Genomic DNA, 12,476 nt, shown 5'->3' with positions numbered 1-12,476 from the left:
CTGCTTTTAATTTAACACAGTTTTTTCTTTCCAAATTATATGACAGGAGTAGTATGCTAAAGCTTATTATGCTTCTCTGCTTCAAAAACAAAGACAAGCAGAAGAATCTGCTAAGAAACAACAGAGTTGTCTCAGACATCCATCTCCAATGGCCTTTCGAATTATCTTCCAGTTGTCAAGTGGGAAGATGTTCCAATGGAAGGTATGTCTAATTGTAATGGGAAGAGGCTCCAATCCTTCAAGGAATAACGATGGTCAGGCCATCTCTATGCACTTTTAGAAAGTAGACCCCCCCCCCCCCCCGGTGGCAGTCATTGTGCCCTCCATGGGTGATACCATGATTCATTTTGTTTTCCTGATAGAATAAGAATTCTATTGAATGAAAAGAATCACCATTAAAACGTGTGTGGGATTTGATGGTAGTTACATGGTCACCAGCCTCTGGAGAGGATGATGATGATGATATAGACTGGGAAGAAGGTTGAGTGAGCACTGTTTTTTTACTATACAATCTTTTGAAAATTCTATTTACTAAGTGCCTTCAATATAATTTTTTGATGGTAGTAGTTCAAAAATTGCTACTATGTGTAGCAGCATGTTTATTAATATTTCGATACTTCGTTTAAGACACCCGGTTTAATGTTATTCATACCGATCACCATTTTAAAATTGGTATAACAGGAGCTGATGCAGAGTTTGTATGATAATGGAAATTTTTATAAGAGCCATTTTAAAATCAAGGGATGATTGATTCATTAATCCTCGCATAGCTGGGGTATTTTCCTATATGCTTTTTCATATTTATATTTTCTCTCATTCTTTTTTGTCTGGATGACAATGCCTCTCAGACAATCGAAGTTGCTGGAGGATAAGGGTTTTGCATAATTGCTTCTGAAGTTGGTGTAGTTACGGCTGAAGATGGCAAAACACAGGAACTAATAGTGATAGCAACGCAATTGCCTGAAATGGCTTCTTCCTCAAACTGGAGAAGTTTATGCAGAAAATTTATTTAAGCAGTACTGTATTTCAATTATATCAGCAACTACAGGTCACTAGTAAGAGCTTCAGCCATACACGTATATAAAAGTGGAAGTTGACAATCTGATGCGTTCTACTTGAAGAGTAATTTTGTAAGCCAAGATCGAATGCTGCAGGTTAGATTTTTGTGGTTGAAATAATTCACACAGTAGTCCAAAGTAAATTTTATGTGATAACAAAATTAACTACAGTTTCTTACATACACTCCATCAGTGCATGCTACAATTTGGTGCTTAAGACTTTGATGCGTTCTACAACTTAATTCAATCTAAAATTAAATTAAACCAGATAAGAATATTGAATTCAACTTATTTGGATTTGACAAGAACGTTCAAAGAAGTAAACCTCTAGGTTGAGATTTTGTTATATGGATTCTTTTGTGCCATCTTAGCTGAATTATAAACCAAATGCGTCTCAATATCGAGATATTCTATATCCTCATGTTAATTTATTTATCTTGGATCTTTCACTTCTCCTCCTCCCTAGTTCCCCGGCTCTCATCTCATCATTTGTTGAACCGGGGTCTCGCAGTTTCTCTTTGCTGGATAATGCCAAACCATTTTAATAATTAGTTGTCTTTCCCTCGTTTTATCAACAAATATGCGCTCCCTTTTGGAGGGCGGGTCCATTTCTATCACTTAATTGATTGCAAAATGTTGTGGATTTGTAATGATTTGTCTGTTTGGAAGGCGAAAAGGACCAAATATACATGTCAGGGATTTCTCGTAATTCTGCGGTGCAGAAGACAACAACACTTCAAGCATTCAATTTCTTCGCTGTCATTCTCTGTATTGTATAATTTTTAATTAGGAACATCATTGTATATTTATATATTTTGTGGATATGGTGGGTGCCGATGGATACTCATAGATGGAAGCTGTACTCTATTTTGGATAGGAAACAGCCGGTATGGTGCAAGAAAATGCCACCTTCAAGGAAATAATTTTATCCTCTGGAAGTGGGTATTGGATTAGATCAGTTGGCAACGAATTCGCAACTTTTATTTTAGTGGATACACACTCGCTCATATATTTTTTTTTAACGTAGATGTTCGTATTAGTTTAGGCATACACTCATTCTCATTTTTATTATTTTTTCTATAATATTCTCGCTTTAAAATATTATTAAAAATATAAATATTTCCTATTAGGAAAAGAAAAGAAAAGGTTTGCTTGACAGGATTTTTGGAATCTAGAGTCAATGATGAATGTGTAAGTGAGGGGGAGAGTAATAATTTCATGTTTCTTGTGGCAGCTAGGCGGCTAAGCACGAGTAGCGGTGATGTTACGGAACATCTGAGTTGCTTGAGTTTCATTCTGGTACTGTGTAATGGATTAAAAAGGAGAGTTGCGTTCTTTTTTCTTTATTGAACTTTGGCACCAATTTTAGTTTCTTGTTCTTTTTGTTAACAAGGAAAACAATAGTGGTAATCAGCAAGTAGATTTGTAAAGAAATTGAAACTATCAAATGATAACTCTTAAGAGAGTTGATTGAACAGAACAAGTGTTGTGTTGATCAGTCTACGTTAGGTGGAATATTTCTCTCTTTCTTTCTTGTGTCTATTGCAAATCCCAATTCCAGAATAAATTTCTCTCAAAAGAGATTGAGGTAGAGAGAAGTATATACATACATACATACATATATATATATATATATATATATATATATATATATATATATATATATATATATATATATATATGCATGCGTGTAGAGATACACAAGAGTTGAAAAAACAAATAGCAAAATCACAGCATTAATTAATTTGCAATTTATATCAAAGAATTACGAATTTAGATTGAGTTGTTTGCGTCATTATTTGATTCCTCTAAACAAGATATATAAAATGAACTCCAGCTTTGATAGATGGGCTGCAGATAATTAACCTTGGTGCGTTCAGATTAATGAAATGGGAGCCAGGAAGCTTAAGAAACAAGTACGGTAGTTTCGGCTTCTTTGAAGACCCGTAAGTATTTCCATGCCCAGGAAGAGAGACGACAAAGTAGCTGTGATATACAAGCCAGAGCTCGGTGTCTAACTACTTTAACAGTACTGAATGCGAAATGACAAGTAACCACTCTTATCAGATTGCAACTTCCATACTGCATTGTCCCCTAATAATGCAAACAAGCTTTCCATGTGACAGAAGAAGCAGTGCCCAATATCTTCACTTTTTTATAGTTATTGGGTAAGATCTTCAACCAACCAGTGGCATACTGAACACCAACCCTATCTCCTATCTTGTCGGCCTCGAATTGTTTGCTACGTACTTGCAATATAATGAAAACGAGAACTCCATCAAATGAATGGAGGTGAAGATCTTCCTGACAAAAAGATTCTGAATTCGTCCTTCGATCTTCTCTTGTAAGCCTTTCAATATCGTGAAACTGTTTCTAGATCTCTACGTACCTTACAAAAGCTTTGCATATTCAAGAGTCACTTGCACAAAACTTTCTGCCTTTTCTTTAGAGCCACGTGCTAACTTCGACTGTATTACCTTGCAGAAAAGAGACTCCACCAAACAATCATGTCCTTTCAAAGTTTTATTTTTTCACGCATAAGTACGAGAACTCGATTTCTTGATCTTGAAACTTAGAAACATATTAACAATGAGGTTCATATGTGAGGATAAATTGATCAGTTTAATCCTATTTATTATGCTCATAATCCCAGTAAATTAAGAAAAGAAGATAAATATTATAACTCTTCAAATTACAGCAAGAGGTTTATGAAATTAAAACACTTTGAAAAATATCTCACCAAAAAACTTAGAAAACTCATTAGTAACAATGTAAAAAAGAGCTTTTATATAAAAAAAAGAAATAAATATAATAATCATGTACGTTGTCTTCAACCAAAGTACGAGAGAGTTCATTCTATAAAAAAAATGCGAAGTAAGAAGAAAGAAAAAACTAAAAACCGATATTAATTATCATTACGTAAGACAAGAGAGATCCTTAATTGTTGTATTAATGAATGGGCATTGCTGAACGTGAGTGCTCATTGCCGTTTTGCATGTGATGGGTCAAAATGATTGCACAGGCGAACTTGTTGGATGCCACTCTGGAAAGCCAGCTAGTGATTGGATAGGATCAAGTCAAAGTGGGTCCCAGCACACCGCCATCATTCCCAATGAAATCTCCCAAATGGGCCCGCTCCAATTGCTAAGAAAACAAATAATATTCCTAAAAAAAAATCCAATATAATTCTTATCTCATAAATCTTTTTAGAAACCAGTTTTATGATTCCTAGACTCAGATGTCACGATTGGTTTTTATAAATCCATAATTTGATAATATTATATATTTAAGATATACAGAACCTTTCTTGGAATAATAAATAATCTATTGTCTCTTTTTAATGTAATATCCTTATTTTATTATTGAGGTAATAAACTTTCTTTAAGCTTTTAGATTTTTTTTCTTGAAAAAAGAAAAAATTAATTGATTATTAATTTTTTCTGGTAATTTGGAAAATGTATAACCAATTGAACTTTTCTAGAATAAAAAAAAGTGTGAGAATGAAAGTTTTTGGTTCAAATATATTTCTTGAAAAGAGAAATAAATTTATTGATAGATTTTTATTGTCAAGAATTAAATTATTAGACGAGACCCTGAAATAATTTTATATGAATGCTTTAACATTTTTATATATAAAAATATAAAAACAAATTAACAAGATCCATACAAAGAATTCTTAATAATTTGCTATTTGTTAAATTGTTATTTGTTTTGGGGAGATTTGCATGTTTGTATAACTTCAATTTTATATTCAAATGCCCCCACTTGAATTAAGCATATAAGTCTACGGAGGAAAGGTTCCATGCCTTCAACCAAAGCATACACTCTGTTTCTCTCCCCTTTGTTCTCACCTTCGCTCCCAGCACTGCATGCCATGTCTGGTCTTATGCTTCTGAGTCTCATACCCACTGTTCTTTTAGGTTTCAGTGTTGTTCTCTCTGCAGCTGAGCTTCAGCGATTCGAACATGCTGCCAAAGCCGATGGATCTCTAAGCCTTCTGGTTGTTGGAGACTGGGGAAGAAGAGGAGCATATAACCAGACCGAAGTTGCTCTTCAGGTCACAATTACATATAATCTCGATCCTCTTATTACATATTTATACATCCTGCAGTATCATACAAGTAGATATATAGAAAATGATGAATTTTCTTTTGATAATATAGAAAATGCTGAATTCACGTCACCCTTATAGTTCATTATCTAACCTTTTCTTTTGTGTGGTCTTTTCTCAGAAACATGCATCAATATTGCTTCTTTTTTTCCTTTTCTTTTCTTCTTCTCTTTTTTTAGCAGATGCAAAAATCAATGCTTTGATTATTTTAAACAGATTGACCGACGTCGATGAACAACCTTATAAGAGTGTCATTTTTTATCTTGTAATTTTTAATCGGGAGATTCTAGTCTTATAACACATCCCATATCAGTATATATCACATCGATCCTCCTCTCATTTCGATCGACCATAGTATTAGTAATATCAACTGTGTTTTCAGAAAGAGCATCGAGAGAGCAGTAATAGAAGAATAGTAATTAATAAAAGCCAATAAAGCTAACCCTAGCTAGTTAGAGTAAACAAATGTATATAAAGCTAGTGATGAACTGGTGCATGACCTTTCTGGGGGAAATTCTTCCGAGCCTTGGTAGTTGGTACCGAAACCAAGACGTTTACGTTAGGATATTCCCTCGGCAATTTTTTAAGGGCATCCCTCCAATTACAGGATGACGCGTTGTCGTTAATGACCTTTCGCTACTGTTCTCTTACCTCTTCCTTGGAGTATTATTCCTTGTGGATTCCAAATACCATCCCGCTAGATAACATATTAGGAGAGCCCACGTATAACAGTTGGGACCCCTATTATTGGCCTGCAAGCTTCCAATATATATATACACGCGCGCGCTTGCGCGCTTGACTTTGTCTGGGTTAATATAGGTACAAGCGCAAAGTACGACTGAGATTGACAGCTTTTAGTTTTATCTAGATAGATAGCACGTGTTATGTGATAGGCAGAGCCAAATCTTATTCAATGCTAAAAAAAATTATTTAAGTGATCATAATCCGAAATAGCTTGAATTAAATTAATTATAACACGGTTTAGGATATGAAACTGAAAGAATTTGTTAAAAAACAAACAAAAAAAATTGTAAAGTTAAGATATAATAATATGAAAACAAAAAAAAAAACTTAAAAAATATAATGCCAGAAGAAATTAATTTCTTTTTTATACAGGGGATGTATTTAAGATAGTTTATTGTTTTTGTGTTTTAAAAATATTTTTTTAAATTATATTATTTTTTTATTTTAAATTAATTTTTTTGATATTTTTAAATTATTTTGATGTGATGATGTGTTGATATTAAAAATAAATTTTAAAAAATAAAAACATATTATTTAATTTTATTTTAAAATAAAAAATACTTTAAAAAATAACCATTAAAAAATACTTAACGAACCCTAAAGCTGATTGTTGTGATTGCTTGGCATTGTGGTAAGATATACTTTGAGCATATCTTTTGCTTGCCTGGTTCAAACTCTGTATTGATTGCGCTGTCTTCTCTTATAAATGTCCAAGATAATATTAGAAAAAAATGTCTTCGATATCTATTATATTATATGAAACCCCCCATCAAATCATTTCAGTTAATTTATTCATTTAGCAATCACCTTTTGTTATCTTCAGATGGGAATAATGGGAGAGAAATTGGACATTGATTTTATAATCTCAACTGGAGATAATTTCTACGAAGGTGGATTAAACGGCGTGGATGATCCAGCTTTTTATGAGTCATTTACGAGAATTTATACAGCTCCTAGCCTGCAAAAGCAATGGTACAATGGTAAATATCTCTAGATATCGACTATGATCTAGTGAATAATCTTTGCTTTGAGCATCGTGTTAGTAGCAGTCAAGTTCAGCAAGACTAAACCGTAATGCTTTGATCATTGATGACGTTCCACTCCTCTGACGCCTCATCACCCTTGAGCTCTGGCGCCTTATAGTTGATGATCTCGAATTTTAAACCACTATCGTTTTAATTGAATAGTAGATATGAAAATGGTTAAACCGTAATTTCTGCTCTGCTGTATTGCACGCTGCAGTTCTGGGAAACCATGACTACAGGGGTGATGTCGAGGCGCAATTGAGTCCAGTCCTTAGAGAAATGGATAGCAAATGGCTTTGCCTAAGATCAATTTATCGTCAACACCGGTAAATCTCTCCCTTCAATCTTCCATTTTCTGGAATTAAAACTCACATTATAATCTTAAGAATTTTAAAATCTTCTTGCTGCAGAAATAGCTGAGTTTTTCTTCGTGGACACAACTCCTTTCGTCAACAAATACTTCCTCGAGCCAAAGGACCATGTGTATGATTGGAGTGGCATTTTACCGAGGAAGAGTTACCTTTCAAATGTCTTGGAGGTAACAATTCGAGCAATCAATTAGCTGCATGATTAACAAAATAATAACTGTTTGGAAAAATATTTAATCGTGTCGTAGGATTTGGACATGGCACTGAAAGAATCCGTTGCAAAGTGGAAGATTGTAGTTGGTCACCATACAATTAAGAGTGCCGGACAACATGGTAACACCGTCGAGCTCAATTTACAACTCCTCCCGATCCTCCAGGTAATTATTTACATAAATTAAATTAAACGTGTTAATTTATGCAAACAATTCGATAGCTTTTCTTTGAGCAAACTGAAGTTAATTAGTCAGGTGATAACTTTTATTGAGCGTCGATTCTTTTAATTTTCAGGCAAATAATGTCGATCTTTATATAAACGGACATGACCATTGCTTGGAACACATAAGCAGCAGTGAAAGGTAAATTCTTTATTAGGTTTTTTTATATATATACATGGATATTTCCAATGACTCTTGGATTGCAAAATAAAAAATAGTCTGCTTCTCATTCCTAAATCCAACCAGGATTTAAACATAAGAAATAAGATTCTCAAATGTAAAACCTAAAGTTGACAGCCAGAACATTCCCTTAAAGAATGTGTAAAAGTGACTCACGGTACAGAAACAACGAAAGGAAAGGGGAGGTAGGCATAAATGCGCAACTGAAGCTTTAACTGAATGTTGCAGCCCGCTTCAATTCTTGACAAGTGGTGGTGGGTCAAAGGCATGGAGGGGCGACGTGGCCTGGTGGGATCCGAAGGAAATGAAGTTCTATTATGACGGGCAAGGTTTCATGTCGGTCCAAATTACTCAAACTGAAGTTGATGTTGTGTTCTATGATGTTTCTGGCGAAGTTCTGCACAAATGGAGCAGGACTAAACAGATATCCTCTGCAGTACTGTAGACAAGTTAATTTGTATCGATATTGAGTCTTTTCGTTTGCTTCGTTGATGTTAGGATGTCTTTTCTTTCTATGTTGGATTCTATATATCCTCTGCAGAACTGTAGACAAGTTAGTTTGTATCAGTATTGGATGCACTCAACATTTGATCTTACTGATCACGTGTCGTGGAGAGTTTTACTTTTGTGATCTTAATTTTTTTGTCCCAGTTTCTATGACTCCTTGTTGCAAAATCACCTTGGAAAATACCAAAAGCAGCATAAGGATTGGACAAAGAAATAATAAAAAAATAAATCAGATTGAGCATTTGGCAGGTCTACTTCAGATTAAAATCCGAGGAGGTTAAAGATAGGAATTTGCATGTTTTTAGAGTATTAATAATATGGTGAAAATGCCAGGATCGACTTGGGATCCATTACGTACAAGTAGAAAAAAGATGGACTTGGTGTGGATGGAACATTACCTGACAAGAATGGAGTGCAAGGGCTGAGGTTGCAACTGCATCTCCACATGATACGGTAACTAGTAATTGATACAAAAATCATCATTATCCAAATGGCCCAGCTCAGCCAGCCTATCGTTAGCTATTGATTTTTGGGTTCAGAAGCACATTGGCATGTGATTCCGCAGGCGTTGCATCTAATTCGAAGATACTAAAATTGTTTAGAATGGAGAGCAAAAGCTCTGCGGGGGCGGAAGATTAAAGTTGCTGTAGATAGAATAAAAACAAAATAATGTAGCATAGCTAACATGAAAATGCTAGAACCCGTTAAAGACTCTAAGAACATTCGGATATAATTCCGTGAGTTCTCCAGTATGGTAAGCTCATTAGTAATTCTTTATGTAATTTACAGGTATAGTCTTCCAAGCCAGCAATTGCAGCTGAAAATCTTTCCCAGTCAAAGTTTTGCTGATTCCTGCTGCAAGTGGCGCAACTGAATATCATTTCAACCACTTGATGATCCCTTAAGAACTGAGATTTGAGGCTTCTAACCACTTCCTGCTGTGATTTTGATAATCGTACCACATCCCCAGGTTCTACTTCAGATTGAGCATCTGGCAGGTCTGAAGCTTTCCAATGGTGAAATTGTACCGCCTAATAAGAGTTACTAATTAAATCAGGTGATTGATGAGATTTATGAAAATCTCTTTTCCTAAACAAGTAGGGTTAAACTTTTGGTCAGTCAAGAGCACTCTAGAAAAGCAGTGTTGCAGATGGGAATTGGTAAGATGTTAGGTAGTGCTGCATGAAATTATCAACATCAGCCATAATGTAAGCACATTCTTCAGAGGAATTTCAATGGCAAGTTTTACAGAGAAGATTTCAAGATGGCAATGCACTCTAGAGGCCTTGTATCATGCCACAGAAAAAGACACTCCTGCGTCAACAAGCTAAACAAATTCTGTCACAAATATTTTGACATATCAGATTAGGCATTTTGGCTCCATGGACAGAGGTGGAGTAGCAGGCATATCAGACTGTCCAAGATGCATGTGACCTTTAGACTTGCTACATTAACAATTTTCCTCGTGATATCAACACCTAATTCTTTATGGGTTGCCTAATTCTAGAAGTACTTATATTTTCCCTGAAGGTAAAAGTCATCGAGCCAGATGCCCTGATTCTACCCTGATTCTAGATAAGGACAGAAACAAAATGGCCGAAGCCCTATTTCATGCTGTGTTGAGTATTGCATGTAAAGCAAATTGATTGCAGCAAGATAATTAGGCCAAACTCATATGAAGCAAGCTATGGTGTCAAAGCGAAGCGAACAGGTGATAAAATTTGTGAACTCACTGAATATTGATCGAGATTATTAAGCATCTGAAGCAGTGAAAATACCTGAAGTGCATGCAAAATGTTGACAAACTCCTGCTTAAACAACTCATTTCCCCTTACTAACTGCAGTGGCTCCATTAGTAGTTCTGTGGAATCTGAAAACAAGCCTTCTGCTTGACAAGAACAAATATCAAACCCAAGCACATGCATTCTTGCCAAGCATATATCAAATCCTAACTGTTGGTGGGATGCTGGATCCAGAGAAAACCAGTACATATTGCTGGATGCCAGCATAGGTAGCTTCAATTCAGGCATGTTTTTTGATAGAAGGGAAATGAGTTTTGCATCCTCATCATGGGCACTATCACGGCTAAACCACAGTGTAAGCGTAAGTCTCTCTCCTTCAATTATCTGTGAAAGGAAACCGATAAATTAGAGTAGAAAACAATGAAAATCAGAAAACAGGCAAATAGCTTGGACTTTACTTGGCATAAATTGGTAGGAGAAGAAAAGATTACAGATTTGTAAAGAATAAATGCATATTGTTTTAGGAAACAATTAAAGCAAGTCCTAGCACAAACTAACGAAATACAAAGTGTCCTGGCACTGCAAGTCCACTTCATCATCGAGTACATTTAGTCCAACTTTGTCATCAGAATAAATTCCCAAGCTCGTAACTCAGTTTCTTTTTGTTGCAGCTAACAGAATTTCATAACCAGTTGACCAGATGCATAAAGCATAGTATATCACGCTTTCTTTTTTTTTAATTAATTCATAAGTTATGTCTCGAACCAACATCACCAATAATTTTTCATTTGCACTTTCCGTGAATAGCAATCGATACTTTTTGTAATTTTTTTTGGTTCTCTTTTTGGCAACCCTATAGCAATACCCGCCTAACACTTGATTCTAAAACCAAAATGAAAAGAGAACCCACATGCATAAGCCACAACATGCATAAGCCACAACATGCATGTAATATCACTTCGTTATATGCATCCAGAATGCTGAAACTACCACTGATCAAAATCAATCGGAACGATAAAGCTACACTAAAGGTGATTAAGTTGCAAATACCATAGTAACATTAAAAAAAAATAGTGAAATAGAGAATGAAAAATGATACAGAACTTGTAGAGCCAGTGAAGCAAGTAAAAGCTAAAAAAGTATTTTTGTTGATAAAAATAATACTCCTTCCAGAAACAAATTTAAAATGCAGTAAATTTGTCCGAGGGCATAAACTCCAGGATGGTGAAACAAAATGGAATAATCATCCACGTCTCATGAATCACAGAAAAAATGATTTACCTCATCGACAGCATGAATATTGCAACTGTCAGCTGTATATATGGCAACATCCTGATAAAAACAAAAAAAATGAGTGAAACAAAAATGACAAAAAACAAAACAATTGATCATCATCACAAGAGTAGCCCTTACTCCGGCCATGGGAACAAGAGTAGCTGGTTCCCCATCCTGGAAGTGAAAAAGTCCGCCTTTGAAATCCTTCCCATAGCTATTCAAATAACACACTGCCTTTTCAATAAAAAAATTTACAAATATAACAAAGGCATGAAAAAAGGAATTGTCAGCACAGCTAACTTAACACATAAAATGCAAAGATTACATAGAAATAAATAAGATACCGTAAAGTGCCGTTGCTTGAGATAGGGCCTGTTATCATCACTGTGCCATCCAATGCTAGCTCCTCTACACCAGCTGATTTGATTTCCAATATATATATATATATCAAAACGTGGAGGATTAAAAACTATAAGAAGGAAAAATAACACTAGTGTCCAATATAACTGAAAAAAAAAATGAAAAAAAAACTAACCTAATTAAGCCAGTGAATTCGATGCAGAGCTCATACTCGCAGCCAAAAAAGTGTTCAACTTTTTCTTTCAGCCTCTCTCGGATGGGAACAAAAGGGATGAGAAAGGGAGAAGAATTGGTGGCTATGAGATGGGAAAGAGTGGTGGAGAACACGTTGGGCCTGTACCCAACAGTGCTGTTGCTTTTGTGTATGAATTCCAATTCCTAAAAAAAAGAAGACCCAATTCATGAATCAATAGCATTCGTTAGAGGGTGGGAAGCATTAGCAGTGACCCACCTTGCATTCTTCGCTGGTGAGGAAATTGTGAAGGATGAGACGCGGCGGCTCCAGGCTCCCTGCTCCCATCTCCCTGCTTGGAAGCATCTTCAATGGGATGTACAGGAAAAAAAATTAACTGTTAAGAATGAAATAGCCGTATGCTAAAACCCTTTTTATTAAAATGAAGACTCACCGTGTGTTTTTAAAGGAAAGGCATCCTGTTTTTCTATTTAAACTTT

At 35.2% G+C, this 12,476-nt stretch overlaps 2 protein-coding genes across 2 annotated transcripts; one reads left to right on the top strand and one right to left on the bottom strand.

Annotated features, from left to right (window-relative positions):
• The first annotated feature begins 4,803 nt into the window (after nucleotides 1-4,803).
• Nucleotides 4,804-8,557, top strand: LOC18101530 (purple acid phosphatase 4). The gene is given in 8 exon segments (XM_006379728.3): nucleotides 4,804-5,115; nucleotides 6,737-6,893; nucleotides 7,156-7,247; nucleotides 7,249-7,264; nucleotides 7,349-7,476; nucleotides 7,555-7,683; nucleotides 7,814-7,881; nucleotides 8,149-8,557. Coding segments are annotated over 8 exon segments (1,062 nt in total). The 5' UTR covers nucleotides 4,804-4,860; the 3' UTR covers nucleotides 8,366-8,557.
• A 500-nt stretch (nucleotides 8,558-9,057) lies between these two features.
• On the bottom strand, nucleotides 9,058-12,423 carry LOC7471441 (uncharacterized). The gene is made up of 7 exons (XM_052455452.1): nucleotides 12,256-12,423; nucleotides 11,980-12,182; nucleotides 11,789-11,861; nucleotides 11,583-11,678; nucleotides 11,451-11,501; nucleotides 10,206-10,553; nucleotides 9,058-9,458 (listed from the first exon to the last, which is right to left on the bottom strand). Exons 1-7 carry the CDS (start codon nucleotides 12,340-12,342, stop codon nucleotides 9,141-9,143), a joined length of 1,176 nt encoding a protein of 391 aa, XP_052311412.1. The 5' UTR covers nucleotides 12,343-12,423; the 3' UTR covers nucleotides 9,058-9,140.
• Nucleotides 12,424-12,476: the final 53 nt, after the last annotated feature.

Source organism: Populus trichocarpa, chromosome 8 (genome assembly GCF_000002775.5).
Source record: "Populus trichocarpa isolate Nisqually-1 chromosome 8, P.trichocarpa_v4.1, whole genome shotgun sequence".
Taxonomy (NCBI): Eukaryota; Viridiplantae; Streptophyta; class Magnoliopsida; order Malpighiales; family Salicaceae; genus Populus; species Populus trichocarpa.
The sequence above is the reverse complement of the archived record's forward strand: the minus strand, read 5'-3'. Positions and strand labels throughout refer to the sequence as shown.

Excerpts from the sequence above, each read along its gene's own strand:
- LOC7471441 (XM_052455452.1), bottom strand. The coding sequence starts at position 12,342 with ATGCTTCCAAGCAGGGAGATGGGAGCAGGGAGCCTGGAGCCGCCGCGT. Across the intron at positions 10,554-11,450 it reads ATATTCATGCTGTCGATGAG|ATAATTGAAGGAGAGAGACT; the intron begins GTAAATCATTTT and ends TTCCTTTCACAG. Across the intron at positions 9,459-10,205 it reads ACATTTTGCATGCACTTCAG|GCGGTACAATTTCACCATTG; the intron begins GTATTTTCACTG and ends AACTCTTATTAG.